Source organism: Struthio camelus, chromosome Z, assembly GCF_040807025.1.
Source record: "Struthio camelus isolate bStrCam1 chromosome Z, bStrCam1.hap1, whole genome shotgun sequence".
In the NCBI taxonomy this organism is placed as follows: domain Eukaryota; kingdom Metazoa; phylum Chordata; class Aves; order Struthioniformes; family Struthionidae; genus Struthio; species Struthio camelus.
Genome location: NC_090982.1, coordinates 33,572,923 through 33,593,456, shown reverse-complemented (window position 1 = coordinate 33,593,456; position 20,534 = coordinate 33,572,923). Strand labels below are relative to the sequence as shown.

At 41.2% G+C, this 20,534-nt stretch overlaps 2 protein-coding genes across 3 annotated transcripts in view; one reads left to right on the top strand and one right to left on the bottom strand.

Moving 5' to 3' along the window:
• LRRC2 (leucine rich repeat containing 2) overlaps nucleotides 1-20,534 on the bottom strand; it is a 190,059-nt gene that overhangs the window by 83,471 nt on the left and 86,054 nt on the right. The gene's annotated exons all lie outside the window — the stretch shown is intronic.
• On the top strand, nucleotides 13,607-18,586 carry LOC104148635 (cryptic protein). Of its 2 annotated transcripts, none has more exons than XM_068927917.1 (6): nucleotides 13,607-13,875; nucleotides 14,375-14,424; nucleotides 14,526-14,702; nucleotides 15,589-15,703; nucleotides 15,814-15,923; nucleotides 17,640-18,586. In XM_068927917.1, exons 1-6 carry the CDS (start codon nucleotides 13,853-13,855, stop codon nucleotides 17,762-17,764), a joined length of 600 nt encoding a protein of 199 aa, XP_068784018.1. In that variant the 5' UTR covers nucleotides 13,607-13,852; the 3' UTR covers nucleotides 17,765-18,586. The 2 variants fall into 2 exon arrangements, with proteins under 2 accessions (XP_068784018.1, XP_068784017.1); XM_068927916.1 differs by having other exon boundaries at nucleotides 13,636-14,002; nucleotides 17,640-18,585.

Sequence of the window (20,534 nt, the reverse complement as noted above, 5' to 3'; positions counted from 1 at the left end):
CCCAAAACTACATACAAAGGCAGGGCCATATGCAGCCACAGCACAAATAGAAGCAAGACCTTGCCCATCATTTCCACATACAGAGACTACCTAAGAGAACTGCATATTCTTTAGATGCTGTGCTGCTCTACGGCTTACTTCTCTCCACCTCCCCACATCTGCACATGACTATTGGAAAAAAGAACGAGTGGCAATGCCAAACTGAGGACACCCAAAATTACCCTTCCCGCAAACCCACACCTAGACATGGCCTGGACTCATTCTGTATGGCTTATTACACCTACAAGGCACTACCTGCATCAAAACCCCTCACTTCTACCACACATAAGAATAAATTGACATGGTATTGCTAGCTATTAATGAGATAATTCCTCCTGACCTGCATTAGATAGTTCTACCAGAATGAAATAAGAAAAACAACAACAACAACAACAACAACAACAAACCATTTCTGCCCCTTTATTCTTTGACAAGAATAAACCAAGCAGACAAAAGCAGAGCTAAGTAAGAAGTTTTACTTATGGTGATCATGCAGAAGAAATAATGCACACAAGTTGCCACCCATGCTCTGCTGTGACAAGAAGCCCAGGAGTGGACCTCACAAGCCTGCATGCTGAGGGGCTGCCTTCCCCCCCAAACACCCTTAACTTCTGCAGCCCATCAGCAGAGGAGCTAATGCAAATGTAGCATTTGAAAAACAAAATCAAACTCAATGCAGAAATAATTGCAGTCAGCACAGCGCCTCTTGCTGGCTTTCCACTGTGTCCTGAATTCAAAATGGACATAGAGTCTTTTCTATGCTATTTTCTATGCTATTGTCTATTTTCTTTTCTATGCTGCCCCCTAATTCTCACTTTTTAGGCCACAGCAGATTTTTTTAGCCACCTAGTCGGAATACAACAGTGTAGAGAGCTAGAAAATGTTTGCAGCCAAGTGAAGAGCAAACATAGCCTTTGGGGACTGTGAAAAGAACAGGAACGGCTGGGATTTTTGCTGTGCAGACACTGAGGGCCCTTCTTCCTTCTCATTTTGGAACAGAAAAAAATTAGTTGATGGCCACCTGACAAGTGTTGTTTTCTACCAGTCTCTTTTCCTGCATCTATGCAATAACAAGCAGACATTGGTCAATAATAGGATCAATAATAAGAATTAAAGCTAAGGATATTAAAATTGCTATAATTACATTCCAGACAGAGCTAGGCAGAAAATTGATTCCCTGCTCTGCAAATGTTGAGATGTAGAACATCTCCCTGCTTTGCATCAGGACAAAGCCAAGGGTTTTTTTTCATATTTTTTTGCAAAAACAAAAAGAAAACCCACGACATACAAAAGAGGAAGGAGGCAGAAACAGATGAACAGAGATAGACTTCAAAATAAATGAAATACTTTTGGCTAGGACACTCAAATTAGATTTTTGTGAAAACCCAAGCCAGTTCCTTAGGCTAAATCAGAAAAACTAGGAATTCAAATCTGGGTCTTATAAATCCCCACTGAGAGCTACAACCGTCAAGTTATTCCACTTTTTTGAACGTGAGTACCTGTTCCTGAACAATGCTCTGTCAAAACGATACATTTCCACAACCTCTCATTTGGACATCAAGCCTTTTCCAATTTGTCAACATTTCTACCCAGCCATAGTTACAGGACTGCACCTTCGTTGTCAGCCTAGCAAAGTGGTTGCTTGAGGCTGCTTCTTTGCAAGCCCAGAAATTCAGCTTGGCATAAAGACAGAGCATTTTAATTGTTTTCTTTGCACCCATAGATAAGTCTTTTTGTTAAGTGGACACTTGGGAGCGGACACTTCCTGACATCGTATAAGCTTAACAGGATCAGCTTTACTGAAAGTAGGACTTTGCTTTTAAAATAATATAACTATCCGTGTATCTGAATTTTCAACTGCAAACCATTTTCCAATATAGTTGCAATTCTTTGCTCCCCCCTTCCTGACTAGCGGTTCAATTCCCCCACTAGGAGCAATAACAATTTACAGTATTCCCACCCCTCCATCCCCTTTCTCTAGTCTCCACTGCGAGGCGTGCCTCCCTCTCAGACAGGCTACTCAAGTGCTTGTGAGTCTTATACAGTAAACGAGATGGGGGATGTGATACAACCAAAAAATAAGCTCTGATGCAAAATCTTCTACACATCTACCTACCTTTTTTATACTAAATTACAGGCAGGTATCTACAAGACAGACTGTCAAGCTGGACTAGAAGGTAGGAGGTTGCTGTAGGTCATGATTTCACTGATCTCTAGGATGGAATTGTTTCATACTCGAGCTGGCCACCACTTTGCAGCACTGTAATGCTCAGATTCAATCCCTATTATGCAATAGTAGCATCATGCCAGCTAATTTAGCTTTCAGAATTGTATTGAAGCACAGTAAAACGCTGTGGTAAAATAAGCCTGTGGCATTAATGCCATCCATGCTAGCATTGCCCTGTGTGTGATTTGAGCACCATGCAACATCAAAAACAGAGGGGTGAACTGTAAGTAGTGTATATAACAGCAGGGTAAGTGGTGCATATTTTGTCACTCTGGCTGCTCCAGCCTCCCTTTTGTGGGATGTACAATATTTTCCATTTTTTTTTCTATGCTTCATTAAAGTGCCCCCCCTAAAAGGCGTTATTTCTTCATCAGGCGACATTTTTTGCCTAATATTGCAACTGATAGCTAACCGATAGTTTGTAGGGATATTCATTCTGAGATGGCAATTTATCCACACAGAATCTGTTCAAAGTCTGGGGAGAAGGGTAGTACGCAAAGCCTGTAGAGCAGCAGAAAAACCCTTAGGGAGAAGTCTCTAATATCACCTCCCAAAAATATGTTTTGAGTGACCTGCTTGGTATCCATGTCACGTTAATATATATATATAACTCTCCTGTTAGCAGCATGGTGACAGAGCGGATGGAAGGGAGCAGATGCAGCATGGCTCATCAAGAGGCCCCTGCTCCAGATAAAATGAGATATTGTTCTGGCCTTTTGATCTGCAGAGCAGAGGGTCAAAGGCTCTTCCCCAGAGCTCTTAATGCTGCAAAAGCATCAGCTCCTAATGAAGCTCCTAATGAGACTGACTCGCACTGGGGCAAGTCTGAGGGAGAAAGATGAACTGAAAGACTCAGCATAACAGAAGGCAAAACAACCAAACTGAACATCAGGCTTATTGAGCAGTAGAAGTCATTAGTAGATTAGCGCTTTGAAAGGCAGTTACTCACTTCCCTTTTTCATCTTAGTTAACTTAAAGCCATGAAGCTAGGAGTTAAGCTAAGCAACTAGTGAGCTTTATGGAGCAAAGACTCTTGTATTTTGTTGCACTGATCCCAACAGTGTGCTAGCCAAGGTTGGGGCCCTGGCAGACAGCCCTTAAATCAAGCAGAGGTAACAGCCAGGAGAAATGTAAAATGCAGAATGCGGCGACTGGTGCAGATGTTAGCTGCTGGACATCCTGATGAACTTTCAGCCACTGGGATAAATACCTGCCGGACTCCCGGCTCACTTACCGCATGAAGGGGTACAAAAGCAAAATGATCCCAATCTTGTGTTCACTCACGCACATGGAGCAAAGCAAACTTATGTTGATACTTAAAGTGCGTAGAAGGACTAGTTTCTGATCGCTGCACAGCGCTAACAAAAGGTTACAGTCCATCCCCACAGTGGATATTTACTCATGGCATCTTTAGGTAAAACATAAGAGACATTCCTGTCAGAGTAAAACCCTATTGAAAACAGGACACACACAAAAATTATTCTGATGTAGTCAGTCAAGGTCAGGTGAGCGTTTGATCAGACCACTATCAGGATGTTAAAACACTACACAGCCCAAAGAGCAGTGCTAGACTAATCATTAGTTCACGTAGCTCTGGTTCTGATTTGCAAAATTAACTTGCAAGGGGTTTTGCAGGAATTTATAGATGGCATTCATAAATTTGCTAAGAGCATATACGACACACAGCTGTGTACGCAAGTACAGCTTTATCACTGTGGGATCGACGGGGATCGAAGGGTAGATCCCTTCCATCGACAAGGAGCTGCCTGCATCGAAGTGCAGGTAGGAGCACTTCGGTGATGTTAACCCCACAGGCACAAACACCAGCACCAGACAATGCAACACTTCTGTATCAGAGGAGGTGTCATAATTACATGGCCCCCTTACCTAGCCCCGGGGATGCACTCATCTCCCACAAATGTTCCTTTTCCTCACAAGTAGAATCTATTCTGTGGAACAGATATAATCTGTTATGAATACACATACAGCCCTGGCTAGAACTGTGAAAGAAGGTTTACACTACTACGGAAACAGCAGGACAATTGGCTAATAGAAGAAAGTATTTTTTTTCTTGTCAATTTTTATGTGTAGAAATGAAGGGCAGTTTTGAAAATGATGAACTGTCATAGTCCCCCGGAAATCTGTGTCCCTGTAAAAATAGGAAGATTTAGCAGAGAAAATGGTGGCTTTTCACTTAAAGGGGAAGTTTATAAGTGTTCCCAAAACATCTATTAAGTGCCAGTTTAAATGAATTAAGCTAAGCCAAGTTTCACCATAAATGTTAAACATACATCTCCAGCCGCAAACTTCACCCAAATTTGCAAATATTTCCTCTACCGTCATTGGCAGGGATGAGGTATACTGCTCACTAGAATTCCCCAAATGTCTCTATTTCATCTTTAACCAAACAATATTGCATTAACAAAATACATATACACTGCGTTCTCATTTCATGCCTCTCTATCCCTTGGAGGCTCAAGACATAGTGGAAATCTATTAAATCGGTTCAATCCTTTTCTACCTCTTTAAAAGGGCTACAGCTGAACACTGCTGAAAAATCACAGGACTTACATCAGTTTACAATTTTATTCTTCAGTCATTCAGGTATATATACCGTATTCAGAGGTGATCCAGCACGCAGGCTAAGCACACAAGCAAATGTTTCATTTAAATGTAGTTATATTAGTTCAACTATTTGTGAGTCTGCCCACTATGTTTGATCTGCAAAATGACCAAATTTGAATGAAATAATTGGAGACCTGAATCTTTCCACTGTTCTGGTTTGAACGATGACGTGAATGATGCAGTCAGCATAACTAAGAAGACAGTAACCTGCAGGAGGAGAAGCAGGGCAAGAAGGTCATAAAAAATCAGCTTTTCCGCCAAAAAAGTGACATATGCATGCATATGGATACATATCTCACAATACGATGCCACTGCGTTTTATGCCCTTTACTGTAGTCTTTACTATCAGGTAAAACTTTGTGTTCCAGAGAAGTCTTCCTATCGATTTACCAATCGTGGCTTCTTCCTCAGGACATAATACTGTTGATGATAAAGCAGTCACACTATTAATATAAGTGCTCGCAATATGCTTTTTTACTTGACTCACACTATTTCTACCCTTTTGTCTTCAGGGAATTACTCTAAAAGCATCCCCACCGTAACCACCAGTTCCTGCAGTAGTTACTGTCCCACCAAGCTAGTGTTAATCATGTCTAACCTGCAGAGTGATCAGAGAAGAAATTATTAGGTTTCTACAATGTGTATCTGCTGTCCAAAAAAACAAACACCATTAAACAAAGTTTGTCATCATTTTCTCTCCAGTCATTTTACTAGCCACTGTTTCTTCTCTTCATCATATAGCCAAGCTTAAAAGCAAAGTTTTAGATACTTTAGTTACAGTTTTCAGACACTTAGCAGTTAACCAAATATATATCAGTGAACAGCTGAGAAGACTATTTAACTCACTGTTAAAAGACAGCATGCCTTAGACAGGCATATACTTTGTTCCTACAGATACTCCAACTGGATTCAATACAAATCCATTCACACACCAGAATATCTATATAAACCCACGGTTAAGCCTAGGACTCTGTTTAAATCAAATAGCCTAAAGGACTTTGTGTGACTCATAGCACACTAACTTTTACTGAGATATTCATGCAAGAAAAATCAATCAAGTGAGAAAGATCTGGGGGAAGCAGTTAGAGCAGGTCCTTTTTACCTGAAAAGTCATACTTCTATGGATTTCTGAAATGAGAGTCTGCTCATAGAGTAAACAGACTACACTTTGTGAAGATACTTCATCATGCTGACCTTAAAAGATTTCAGACGTACCACGTAACCATGTAAGCATAAACACAATTATAAGCTTGCTGCCCATTAATAAGCTCTGTGAAAAAAGATGGAAACAACACCAGTCACTTTTTCTTAATCTGTAATCACCCTACCTAAAACCAAAAGTGAAGAGTCATCTCACAGGGCTTATCCCCAGGTCAAGTATATGTGGAGATTTGCTCTTTCCCTAAGATGCTCTTACCCTGTCTGTAGAGATCCCGCTATTGCTTTTGCCATCCACCCCTTTAATCCTTTTGCTGGCACAGAGCCCTCCCACACGCCAAAGCCACCCATTGCTGAAAGAGCAATGGGCTCCTTTCATTTTGAAGTCCCAGGTCTGATTAACTACCTTAACAACCTGTATATTTCAGGCCTCACTTACAGGGTTTCTAGTTTGATCTCTTTACTGGGGGAATTTTTTGTATTCTCAGAGGCACTTCACAGACTGTCCCTAACACCCACAGGCTAAAAACTTTCAAAACTGTCTTTTGATATGGCACACTCCATTCTGAGTGCCTGGATTAAGATATCAAACATCAGCCTCTGTTGACAAATGCAGCTTTTCCCAAGCATCGTTCCAAAGGTGCTCACTCTAGTATACAGATGTATTTTAGAGGTGCCAACCTACACAGCTCCAGTTCAGTTCAAACAGCTCCCCAGCTAGCATGGAGCAGACCTTAAGCTACTGTAATGGCAGAAGTTCAGCTGGTCCTTCAATACACTCTTGGGGAAAAGCAACCTGGAGCACAAGCCATCTGCAAATGGTGGCACATACAGCACATTACTGGATGATTGGGCCAGGGCTGAGCTGGAAGCCAAAGCTTTGCTGCTTCTAAGTTGTGAGCTCAGCAGGATATTGCATCTTCTACCTTACACAGAGGCAAGGTACCACCAGCTAACAACATGCTACCTCTCTCTTCCAATCCCTAATGATTTTCAGCCGTCACACTTAATTTAGGAAAGATATTATAATCCACCACACTGCCCTTGAAGAGCTGCAAATCCTTGCTCAGTTTTCAATGTCTTGATAACTTACCCTCAGGCCATGGTTTTATTGTCACTTTAATCCTATATATAGCCACACTGCCATTAGAAGGAATGGGCTGGATCACCTCTGCCTCTCTTGGCTGTTTGCTCTTGCTCCCTCCCTGTGCAGCCATAGCGCTCTAGAGCCCATCTGGCTGAAAATTAATGCACCAAAAGTCATTTCTTCCCAATCTTACCAGTTCCCTAATCTAGGTCCCAGTATGGCTATGTGAACACCGATGCTGGCACAGGGGAAGAGGAGCGCTCAAGTAGAGACAAAGGGAAGGTCTGGACTACTTCTGTTGGAAGTACAAATTATTACATGGCATTATGTCTATATGTTATTTGTTATTGACATTTAATTATTGTTACAACAGATTAAAATAACTGCTAGATCTCTTATTTTTGCCTGCCACCTCCGCTGCCTACAGGGATTCCTCACCAAGAAATGTCATAACTGTTCTTACAGGTATCTCGTTACTAATATGCACTTTTGCAAAGTGCCTTTTTTATATATACACACTGCCTACTGCTTTGGATTTGAAGTTATGGATTTAAGGAAAAGAAATAAGAAGGGTGAAGTGAGACACTACAGCTTAGAGTAAACTAATAGCCCATAACACCTATAAAGGACACATCCTCCCTGTCTCTTTCCTTCAGCCCCTGGATCTGAGCCACCCATTCCCTCATCCCTCATGCCAGCTCTTGTGCTCACTGGACACCTTGTTGAGCTGATTCAATTCAGTAAGACAGAAAACTAACCCAGCAAAAAAACCAGCAGATGGGTTTATTCCAGATTAGCAAATGGATTCAGCTGAGTAAAGGGTCCGATGACACTGGAACAAGTGCAAGGGAGGGCATTCCTTAAGAAGAGGGAAACACAGCTCAGCTACAACACGTAGCTTCATCCTGAAGTAATGTAAGGGTCCTTGGCTAGTTTCAAGGGCAAAGACAAGATCTGTTCAGGGGATTCCATGCACAGCAGTCTGGGATATATATCCTAATCCCTGAGTTAGACTGTGGGACCACTACTTGATTTGGGTCTTTTCAAGGCTTTTATGAAATGCTTTGTTTATATCATGCCATACAAACCCTCTAAGTTTTCTGGGGTCATATCCTACTGCAGCGATGCTAACAACAGGCTATGTCACACTTCAATATTTCCAAGCAAAACTGAGAGAAGACACCTGACAACCATTCAACCTTTGAATTGCTTTTGTCTTTACTGTTAAGGTTGATCAACTGGTTGGGTTAAAATTTCACTCTTGTTTCAACTGACCACATCAAACAAGGCCAGGTCAAAATATACCATTAAACTCAAGCAATTGCATGTTATTTATGGAAAAGATAGTTTTTCAGACAGATAGATGCCTAAGATAATTTTGCAAGAAAGACATAGCTTTCCCCAATGGTACCTCAGTAAGACTACATGACTCTCTGTTGGCTCTATAAGAGCCCATTTCTAAAAATGAAATGCTCACACAGCTTCCCAAATGGTGGAAACTCACTTTATCGTGTAATGATGGAGGAGGAGAAGCGCATTTTGCCAAAAATGCAGTAAGAACACAGCACCACTGACCCTGTGAACATTAGGAGTCTCTACAGACTCCTGAGTGACTTGAAACATCATCTTTTCTTTTCAAACTTCAAATGAAACGATTGTGGAAAATTTTCTCTTCCCTCAATAGTCTCCTTTTTTCAATAAAAGATTAAAATTTATTTTTCTAAAAAAGAAAAAAAAAAGGTCTGAGCTTTGGAGTCTCTTGGCGTTCGGACTGGTTCATTTGCCGGAAGACTTCTTCCCTCAGAGGAGGACGGCCAAGGTCTCCTTATCACTTCCACCATGTACCAGCAGAACAATGAATTGTCTTTTGCAGTATCCAGAAGACATGAAACACATTCTTTTTCATTACAAAACAGTTCCACTATTATGTTGATCTTTTTCATTCAGTTTAATGACTAGCCACTAGACTCAGTAAAAGGAAAATCTACAGGATGCTCTGTTACAAGGCTGGTTTTATTCCATAAATATACATGGCAAGCAGTGACAAAGCATTGCTCAGGCATGACATCTTTGTACCACATCTGCATAAGGTTCCCTCTCCAACTGCTGTAGCTGTTTCCTCTCATTTAGTGATGAGAACCCAACTTGTTTGTACTAACCTTCATCCCTGTGTGGTCAGAGAGCTGCAGGATGACTCTTCTACTTCTCTGTATTAGTCAGTGCTAACATGATGACAGTATAGAAGGTGGCATCATTATCATGTGGATATATTGGCTGTGGTTTATTTCCTATGGAGGGGAATGCTACTTTGAATTTATGAACGGAAATCAATTTAAAAATTCCACAGGGGGTTTATTTTGGTATAACGCAGCTCTGGTGCTGAAAGGGGCTGCCTTTCACGTGTCCACGGCTGCTTACTCCTGCCTCCCCCTTCTGCCAGCACTAGCATTCATGTGGTAAACCGTTTCAGGGAAATAATCCAGCTGAAGACTAACCATTTTTTTGCCAGCTGAGTTTTAAGTCAGATAAACTCCCTGCTCCAATTCACTCTTGGTGCACAGACACTGCTGGCAGTGTGAGGGAAGCAGTGGAGCAGACAGCCCATGTTGTAAGGCAGAGGGGAACTCATGCTGTCAGCAGCAGCAGCTGTTCATCCCCGCTTAAACTGATCACGAACCTATAGATTAGTTAAACTGATGCCAATCACTGCATGGATTTTCTTATTTTCCTGTTACTCACTCCCTCAAGTCAATTATTGGCAGATTCAAACTAACCTGATGTAAGCCATTCTTAACCTGGAGTAAGAAAAGCTGCTCACGGCATTTATACCATTTATTTAAACTAGAGTAAATTCTTAAGCCTAGCTCTACACTTCATATGTACATTGAGAAGAAAGAGCAACAAAAGTAACCCCTATAGGAATCCCACAGAAAATTCCTTACAGTAAAAGAACCAGTCTGGCCAGCCTATCTTGAGAAAGTCCTGTGAGAACATAGCAGAACACTCAGTTAAGCGTTTCAAGTTTTACATAGCATGTAGAAATGATCAATTCCTGGGCAGCTATCAAAAATTGGAGTAGCAGCCACAGCCAGCAACAACAACAAAAAATCTGAGGCTGGCCTAATGTTAGGCCTTTCCATCCAGCATCCTCATCGTTAATGAGCTAAGCACCCTGAGAGCGCCCAGGTGGGAACACCTCGGCTCTCCCCTTTCTGCAGAGGGCTGAACTTTACCCAGGCTGCCAGCTTCCCTTCCCAGGATTCTCAAGCCGAAAATGGATGCCCAGGGGGATATGTGCTGTCCGTTGTTCCGTATTCTACATAAGTAATTTAACGTTGTGCCGCTCTGGTTAGAGATCTGGTCCTAGCCCTAAAGCAGAATGTGGGAACCTAAAGCTCTCAAGCTGGCAGATGCATTGGCTGCACCAGCCGTCATTCGATTTTCTGTAAGCCTGAGCAGGTTTTCTCATGCTGTTTCCAGAAAGCCAAGGACATGTGCATTTTCTTCTTCCTCATGTGTCTCTTTTCAGCTATGGCTCCCTCCTATCCTCAGACATCTGTTGATTTTGCAAAGTTCACAGAAACACCGAATATCAGCACATGAATACACCTGATAGGAAACACAAAGAGCAAAAATCAGCCCCTACTAACCATGCTTTATCTTTCAGCATAGCCCTCCACTCACACACTGGGCGTCAATGCCAGAAGACGGTAGGTTATGGAGCTATAACACCTGGATGAATACAAGAAGTATCATACACCCTTGTAAAGTATCCCTGTGTTTTCCTACCGCTTTTTTCCATATAGAACCCTTGCCCTAGCATAGCAACTAACAGCACTAAAGACTCCTAATCAGTACTTAACCAATACTTAACCATCTCTTATGCACACAGCACTTGCCCGAAATTTTCAGGGCCAGCACTTTAGCTGGCTCCACTCTTATCTTATTTAAAGCTGATAACAGAGGTGCGTCTCTCCTTACCACAGCTCCTCTCAAAATCTTGGGCAGAAGCAGGACACTTTCTGGCAGATTTGGTCAACAAGCAGCAGCAACACTTTTCCGCAGCATCATGCCAATCCCCTGTCTGTGGGCAGTCAGGCACCAGTGGCATCCTAGCAATTTTCCTCATCTCAGCTCATATGAGTGCCTTTTTGGAGAGGCTTTAGGAAGAAAGGAGCAAGGTATCACAGCAAGAAATGTTTACCAAGTGCTTTATGGCTCTCTGGGCTGTTAGCTCTTGCACTTACAGGGGTGACTTCTGATCTTAAACAAATGGCACAGGGTGTGAAAATTGATCAGTATTTCTTTACCGGCATCCCCGTTTGGAAAGCTACCCCTAGCACAGAGCTAGGAATCTGATACCCAGAAAAGCTCTTCAGTAGGGCTATATTGACACTGCATTTACCAAAAAATACAGCAGGCGTGATGTTCCTGTGTTTACTTATCTCTGTTTATTTTTTCTGCCTTCAGTCTATAGGGAGGAGAAAACCATCCACTAGATCCTAAATGACAGCGCTTCAGGTCTGAAGATTGTAACTTAAAGTTATACTACCAGCTGGACAAGGTTGAAAATGAATGTTGTCTTCCTCATACAATAACGTAAAAGAGTAACAAATGTAATTTAACTATGGCTGTTCTTTTTGAACTTCAAGCACTATATTTTACAGCTAAAGAGAACAGAGGCTTGAACTCAGATTAAAATAAATGTTGTTTGAATTGGAAGTGCTTGACTTAAAGAAACATTTTCATGTCCTCCGAAAACTCAAAACATACACATATTGTCAATACATGCAAACCTGACACCTCTGTCACTTTGTGTGAAACACATTACAGACCTAATTCAGGACAACCGTCTGTACTCATGACAGTACTTGAACACACTTGATAGGATTTAAGCAAGCACCCAAACCTTGACATATGTTTACTTAGCGGTCCTCATGAATCACAGCACATAGAGGCAGGCAGCATAATAGTGAAAGATTAACATGTCTCTCCAGAATGATTGCAGTTTAAGATAGAAGAAATAAAATGCCTTCCTGAGTTAACGTATTGCGATTTTTATCATGACACTCTTTGTATTAAATATCTTAACTACATGTGGAAGTTTATAAATTCTTCCAGTTCTTCCAATGAGGAGTTACCTGGTTATGCACAAATGTACATCAAAGACACTTAATTCCGAAAGATTTGCAACTTCAGTGCAAGCCTGGAACAAGAGTAACTTTAGGTAAATCATTTTAAATTGGTAACAAATATAAAGCAGACCATGAAACACGTTACCTTGAAGCTAAAGGAGTTTGCCTACATCTACCAGAAAATGGTTGAGCTTGTATCAGTTACAGTCAGCTGTTGCGCCCTCAGTGTGAATGGCACATCCACTAAAGCTAATGTAACACCGTAAGCACTTATTGCAGAAACACCACTTTCATATCTCCACCCACACACTTCTGTCCTCTCCAGAGGTAAGTGTTCCCGCAGGAGATGCGAGAGAATAAGCTCTCAGAGCACCCTCCCCATTGCAAAGCCACTTGACTTAGTCTGGACTGTTCTTACAAATTGCACCAACCTTTATACCAAACCGGATGAGGGGTGTTTGCAACATTCAAACCATTAGCTTAGAAGGGGCAAGGCAGACAAGTGTCAACCATGGGGAGTAAAAACGTCAATAGACTATAATGTCTTTAACCCCCACAGTGGTTTCTGTAGTGAGGGTCTGACCTATATCCCTGCTGCAGGCACAGCAATGCTAGCCCAGCTGCAATTTGTCCCTCCCTGATTTGCACAAGTTTAGCAGCTCAGGTAAAGGCAATGCACATTCTAGTGGAGCAGTTCAAGAAAAGGCTGCCCAAAGCTGCTTTTTTACCTCTCTCCAGCTGCAGGTCTTTATGCCCAAGCTGCTGAACTGTAGCAAGCTTGTGTGAGTGCTCCCTGTCCACTCAGGGTATGTAGTTGGTCTAATTTAGGTGTCTCAAGGAATATTTACTAATGGGTCTGCTGTGGGAAAAAAATCGAAAAGTTTTTTAAGAGCATATTAAAGGCTCTTGCAAGATACTTTGTCAAGATTCGTATACTGTTTTATGAAGTGCTGTTGGTAGAAATCTGCAATGCAAGCTCTATGTGAGGATTTTCTTCGCTGCAAAGCAAGTGATACAATCTTATAGTTAGAGCTGTCTATGGGAAACACTTTTGGAGACAAGACATTTAGGCAGGACTGGTGGGTTTTTTTTTCTTTTTTACTTCATTACACATATATATACCTCAGTTCTGCAGAAATTACAGTTTTCTTTTTCTATGAAGTATGTGATGTCCGTGTATTTTCTGACATTAACAAATAAACTTTGGAGCTGAGATCTCCTGGCTTGGGTTTTTTTGCAGTCATGGGCTCTTAAGTTTCCCCTAGCTGCTCCCATTTCGCTCCACCCTGCCAACAAGGCATGTAAATCAGGGGCAGGCCAGGGATCCCAGCCCAGAGAAATGGTCACTGCCTCCCAGGCCCTCAGTCAGGGCTCAGCCAGCAGTGTCGCTGGGGGCGATGTCTTTTCTCCATTGTCATAAGCTGGAAAGAAAGAGGAAAGTGTCCTCCAGCCTTATTTCTCCCTCCCTTGGTGACGCATAGGGTGCGAGAACGGCTACACGCAAGAGGCCACGGTGAGGGGCTTGGGACCCTCTGCACAAGCTGCCTGAGCGATCACACCAGCATTTCAGGCTGCAGGAAAATGCACCGGGGACAACACGTTAGGTAAGGCTCTCTGCCCTGCCAGGTACCTCCGCTGGCTAGGGAGGCCTTTCCTTTTAGCGGTGCTTTTTGGGGAGACAGCTAGGCCCAGAGACTGAATGGGACAAAGGTACCTGGAACTGCAGATCAGGTGAACCTTGACATTTTTCTTCTTGCCTTTGCTGCTTTTGTAATTCGCTGGTAACAAACTAGTTTTGTTTAAGGAATGCAGAAGGAGGCATTTGGGGCTGGCTGTCAACCAGCAAACATATGGAACCTGTGGCTTTGTGGAAGAAAATGTAATGCACGTGTCCTTGCGATTCTTTTTTTCCAAGATAATCTGAGATTTTTGATGTGCTAATCCATAAAATTTTGTGTGACAATGATGTGCTGACATAAAATTTTTATGATATACACTATATGAATAGTTGTTAATGCTTTGAAAAAGCATTTTCTCAATTTTTGTTTTGGCACATATGTCTTAGTCCCATATATCAATTCCATCTTTTTTTTTTTTTTTTAGAATTCTTTTTACTGTGACTCTGGTCTGGCAAGCCATTCATTTAGGAAAAGGTAAGGAAAATTTCATATTCCCGCACCTTTCTCTTGTACCTTTACAGTATGCATTGTTTCATTACAAGCTACCCTTCTCTTTCCTATTTGCACTTGTCAAGGCCGTGAAAAAGAAGAGCATGAAAAAGATGTGGAAAACATCAACGCCACAGCACAAAAGCAACAGCCTAAAAATGAAAGGACTGTTATAAATACTCTCAGTGACATGAATCAGAGTTATGAAAGCAGAAAGCAGCAGCATTCCAGGACACTTGTACCTTTCACTGGGATTACAGAGAGTGGGTAACATTTTTTATTTAAACAATGTCATAAAATTGCTTTTTTAAATATTATATCACAATAATGCTTTGACTGTACTCCTGAGCACTGACTTGGCTGGCAGATTTCAGCCTGTTGAATTTATACAGGAGCTAATTTAAACTATTCTCATGGCCACTTACAAAGTGGTGATAAAGATTTAAGGTAGAACTTTTATCTTTTAAACTACATCTTAAACTACTGTCTTTTAAGCTAGACCTTTTATCTGCAAACTGTTTAATGGTGATAACAGAAAATAGAGAAAGAATTTTAAAAAGGTGTTCCCTCGGGCTTGCACAGCATTTGGTAAAATTTGGTCTATTTCATGGTCGAAAGGTACATACTTAATTCGAAGGGGGAAAAAAAGGACAGTTTAATATCTGTAAGCAACAGTACTGTCAGAAAAAGCAAGGGCAAATTTTTGTTTCCTACCAGATACGCACGATTTAGATTGGTAGCTCTGCCCCAGACACTTGAGACACAGTTGAGAGAAAGTCTCCTTCCCTTCTCAAAAATAAGCAACACTTCCCAGTAACCCTGCCTTGTCTTGTAGTGTGACTGAAACCTGCCTCCGGCAAAGTGAAATATTTCACCCGAGTCCATGCTGCTTCTGCAGGACTTGCCAGGCGTTGCCTCTTGACCATCCTGTAATCCCTAGTAGTTTGCTTCTAATCCTTAACTAAACAAACTCGGCTTAACTGAGCAAACACTCCTAACAGGCAGCTAATTTTATTGTCTCTAAAGACAATAAAACTAGACATCCTTAAGATCCTTTGGCAACGGGAGAGACCCGAGAGAGCAAGTGAGGAAAAGGGGAGGACCGAAGCCCCCTGAATTCTCTGGAAAACAGGTCATATTGTCTTGCAGGTAAAAAACTGAACAGGCACTGCTGCCAAAATGGAGGGACCTGCATCCTGGGGACTTTCTGTGCCTGCCGAAAGCATTTCACTGGCAGATACTGTGAATATGATGAGCGGCAAAGGTAACAGCCAAGCCAAACCAAACCCAAGCAGAGGCAGACAGAGCCTCTCTGGGTGGTTATTTTTTGTGGGCGATTGGGGTTGTACCAAAAGTCTCCCTTGTCCTTGACAGCAACTGTGGCAGTGTTGCCCATGGCGCCTGGGTGCTGCAGGGCTGTCGGCTGTGCCGGTGCGGCTATGGTGCCCTGAACTGTCTCTCCGATGTCATGCATGGCAGCTGCGGTAAGGGATGGTGCATGCAGTCACCTTGTTTTATTTTGTGCTTAACAGAGCTGCCCTCTGCAAAGGTGGAGGACCATGCACGTGCTCTGTTTAAACTTAGGCAGGGGCCTACCTTGCTTCAGAGAATACATTAGTGAGACAGTAAACAACACAGCTGTTGCTTGCACAGTATGTCACATAAAATATTTCGAGATGCTTATAATATTTCTGCACAGTAGGAAACTAATTCCCCCATTTTAATTGAAAATTACAATGATAAATGTTTCTCCTGTTCTGCAAACTTGCCTATGTCCATGACTTCCCATTTTACCAGGACCATTTGTATCACTAAACTACATCAAAGCATAAAAAATGCTTAAATTGGGAGGGAGCTGGCCATACTTAAAAACTATTAGATTAAGCTGGTGAGGTAGAAGTACAAACCAGTACTAGACTAGCGAAATCAAAGCACTGAAAACTTATGTGATCTTGCATGAGCTACTTACCCCACAAATGGCAGAAAATGGGTCTGAATTCAGAGCTGTATCATAATCCCCAAAATATTTTTATATAGAGTTCTAACACTGATCACACTGCACAAAAACGTATAGCCATTGGCCCTGATTTGCGTCCAGCAGTAACGTCCATACTTTCATACTCCTAGGAGATGACTCTGATGAGTTTAACAGATCTCCAGGGGAAAAGCCAGTGCAAAATATTCCTGCCCTCCTCCATCGGTGGTGACTCATTCCCATCCTGTACTGTAACTTACATCTCCTTCAGTTGTGCTAATGTCACAGGTTAGCAGGGCAGGGAAACAACAAACCTAAATAGCTTCAAAGATTTACTTGCACCCCGAGAAACTATCAGGAACTTGTGCAGGAAAGGAAGAGGTCATCTGAACAGCAGTACATTGAATCTGTGACTCTTCAGCCTTGCCACCAACTTTGAATAAAACACAAATTTCCAAACTTGAGCCTCTCAGATCCCCAAGGAATGCCCTACTGCACAATAAGCATATAAGCCCAGTGAGGGGAAATGCTTAAAAAAGCAATTATTCCTATCTTTGCAACCACAGCCAAAAATACTTTTGCCTTGAAGTCTTCTCCGTTGACTACTTACATGTGGCAACTAAGCAGCTCTAGTTAAACCCTTCAGAGAGCTAAATGCTTTCTCGCCAAGTTTCTTTGAATGTTCAACTCTGAATCAACCCTACTGCTGCCTGTTACAGGAGCGAAAGATTTAATAGGCCTGGCCCTGCTCAGTAAAAGTAGTCTTACTGCTCCTGAGCTCAGCTTCAGAGGCAGTAACGGTGCCAGAGGGAATCAGCTGCTCACCCCCTACCTAGGTGAGGGCATTGCTTTCTGCTTGTGCTAATGGGCTATAAATGGAGGCCCTTCCTGTTTAGGGAAGGGTTAAAAGGCTCCGTGCAGCCTTGAGTGCATACCTCTTGTGAAGATCTTGCTCTTGCTTTTGCTGGGTATTTACTTTTGATTATTCTGAGATTAATTCCTGCAAGAGCTGATAAGTGCTATCAGTTGCTGCTCAAAGGATCATTGATGGGACATCTATTCACATCTCTCCCTTGAGAATAGCTTCTTTGATTGGCTTTAACAGTTGATACCTTTAACTTAAGTACCTGTAAGACACTGGAGAAGTTTCAAAGTATGTTGAACATCCTTATATTTTACACAGTTTGCATTTTACTCGTTAACTGTTTTATTGGTATTTTTGTAGATCTGAAAGCAGAAGAGGAGGAGATGCCCAGACTATATTCTAATGGCCTAAGATTACAGCAGACAGTGTTTGCACTCTTTTGTCTGCTCACCGTCCTCCTGGAGCTCTGCTGCTGGCAGCTGTGAAACTGTACAAAGGGAAATATCTCTGGGTTCATGTATCATGAGTCACATGCATTTTTTTTTTAATCCTGTACACTAGGTGATGCTTCCACCTACGTGCCGGAGGCGTATTAAGAAGTATTTAGTTAATGTTGAAATGCTTGGATTATTATAAACTCAGATTATATGAATGTGAAGTATTTATTATTATTTTATTATTTTATTACTACTGTTAATGTCAGATTCTAACAATTCTCTAGTTTTAAAACATTGTTCTTCCAGTGGAAGAAAAAACCCAATGTTCTATGCCTAAAGTATTACAAATTGTAGTCATTTCCTTTGTACATCATACAACTACTTTAACAAATAAAGTTAATTTTGTTTCAGAAGAGCTTTTATGTTTGACTCCTTCAAATATGAAAATTCTACCTACCGTTCGTCATTGTATTGTATCCAGTAACAAAATGGTTAGAAAAAGGCAGAGTAGAATGAACAGTCTGAAATTTTGAAAAGATAAGGAGGGTTTTAAGGGCATATTTCAAACCCTACAGAAGAACTCAAAGTTAGACAGTCTTTCAGCTTTTATTATTATTTCTTTTAGCTAAATGGCTTTTGTGCATAATCTTAGGCAGGAAGCAAATATTTCTGAAGAACACATGGTTGATATGTATTCTTCTTTTTTGATTTCAGTTTACATCCTAGAAATATGAGCCCTTCTTTTGTTTTTAAGTAGATGATAGTGAAGAGCAATCTCTTTACACTTTTCCTATAGGCAATCTATCTTGATTTATATACCACTTAAATGTTAGTATTTCCAGGCTGTAAAATAAAAATGTTTGGAACGTGTGACTGCATTTGTGATGCAAGTTTATAAGACATCAACAAAAAAAACTTCGTTAAAAAAAAATCTGCAAAAAGAAGCGTCAAAGGTACCTTCATTCTCTGAATGGGAAGCTACTGCATAGAAATAAATCAGCTTTATGATTTTATTGGCTCTCAAGCCATTAGTGTTCCCTTAATAGTTTTATAAATCATTAATGATTTTTAAAAGCTAAATAGTTTTAACTCTTTTAAATCTCTTCATTAATTTATTTAGTACCACAAACCAAGACAACAATTCAGTTACTAAGCAGGGAAAGACAACTTCATATGTTGGCTGCATTTGAATCTAGGGCTATTCAGTAATAGAAAATGATTCCCTAAAGACATATTCATATTAAACAGTGCAATTCGGATTGCCCCTTTCCACACCCTGAACTTTGATGAAAACAGAGTAAGGTTTCTTAACCTTTACATAAGATGCACTAGACCGAAAAGGATCCTTTCCTCATAACATTACTTCCCAGAAACTCGTCTGTGCTCATATGTCGGTGTTTCCTCAGATCTAAAAAAGTCAGATATCAAGACAATTAAGTACCAAGAAGAACAGGTTAGAGGAAAACAGCGATGCCTTTAATGGCATCTTAACAGAGATGCCATTAAGAAAACATCTTGGCTTGCCATAAAGCGTACCTGAGAAGTCTATAGGCAATGCAACTTGTAACGTTTCAAATACGCTTTACTTTTTGAGGAAAAGCAGCAGGATATGCAGAAGGTACACAGTATAGTAAAATCTTATTTGAAATATTACACATTATTTCTCATCCCTACAGAAAACAGACAGAGTCATTAGAGACAGCAATTAGCAAAAGGCGAAGAGTGGTCTAACAGGGTTTACAACTGAAGAGCTATATCTGAGCAATAACATTCGTAGCAGAGTTAATCAGAAAAAGCTGTTCTAGAGTAATTCCTTATGTAGATGAGCTTACATGCCTGCAGACTCGCCTTGATTGAGCTATACATTATTGGGACGGTATGACTTGAAGGATTAGAGCAATTGAAAAGTCTAGCAAAGCAGCATTTTGCTGCTGCACCAAAACATCAGTCCAAGACATCTAATTAGAAGCAGCAAGGTATGTTTTCAAAGCATTGCATGGGGAACTTAGCTGGGTAAGTGTTTCTAATTAATGTCAGTGTAAATCACTACTCACTCTAAATGCTAAGATTTCAAAAGTTATCCTGTGTACCTGGAAAATGTGACAGAGATGCTTTTCTTTTTTAATTTCCTCTTTTCTCTGTCTCATGCCTTTGCATCCTGGGTTACAGGAACATCTGAAAATGACTGCTTCGGGACTGCTTTACACCTACCATACTAGGGCAAAGCATATCCTCAATGATTATTAGTTCAGGAAAATGTTTGCCTGCTCTTTGTGTCAGGGCCTGGAAGTTGCCATCAGTAGCACAGAGCAGAGTAAAAAAGGCTGTTACTCTTGCATACCTAAGTAGCAAAATCAGCCGTGGGAGCTGAGTTTGAAGTGAAACAGATCTTAAGTTGAAAAAAAAAAAGAAGAAAAGAAAAAGTATTTGAAAGCTGTTGCATATATCGTTCTGTTCACAAATAAAAATATAAATAGGAAGGACAAAAACAGAAAGCACTGAGACACAAAGGAAAGCACACAGTCACGATCTTTGCTTAGGTTAAGACTGTCTCTGCTTTTATCTGTCTCCAGCTGTTTGAAAGAACAGATAAAAGAAAGCATTATTTTTCTCCCCTGCTACCACGTAGGCCTGGCCAACCTTCTCACACTGCAATTACAAGCACTTTAGTAAGGTTTGTTTATAGCAAACAGCGATGCTTACTCTTCAGCCTCATGCTAACTCCTTTTATGGGCCACTCCGTCAAACACGGCACGTCTCAGCAAACTAGACATCTGTTGCCACAAGTTGGTGCATGTGCCCTCTCTGTATGCGGTCG

Bases quoted from the DNA above. Each gene is read 5' to 3' on its own strand.
- LOC104148635 (XM_068927916.1), top strand. From the start codon at position 13,971: ATGGGACAAAGGTACCTGGAACTGCAGATCAG. The intron at 14,425-14,525 runs GTAAGGAAAATT...GCACTTGTCAAG, and splicing joins AGCCATTCATTTAGGAAAAG to GCCGTGAAAAAGAAGAGCAT. The intron at 15,704-15,813 runs GTAACAGCCAAG...TGTCCTTGACAG, and splicing joins GAATATGATGAGCGGCAAAG to CAACTGTGGCAGTGTTGCCC.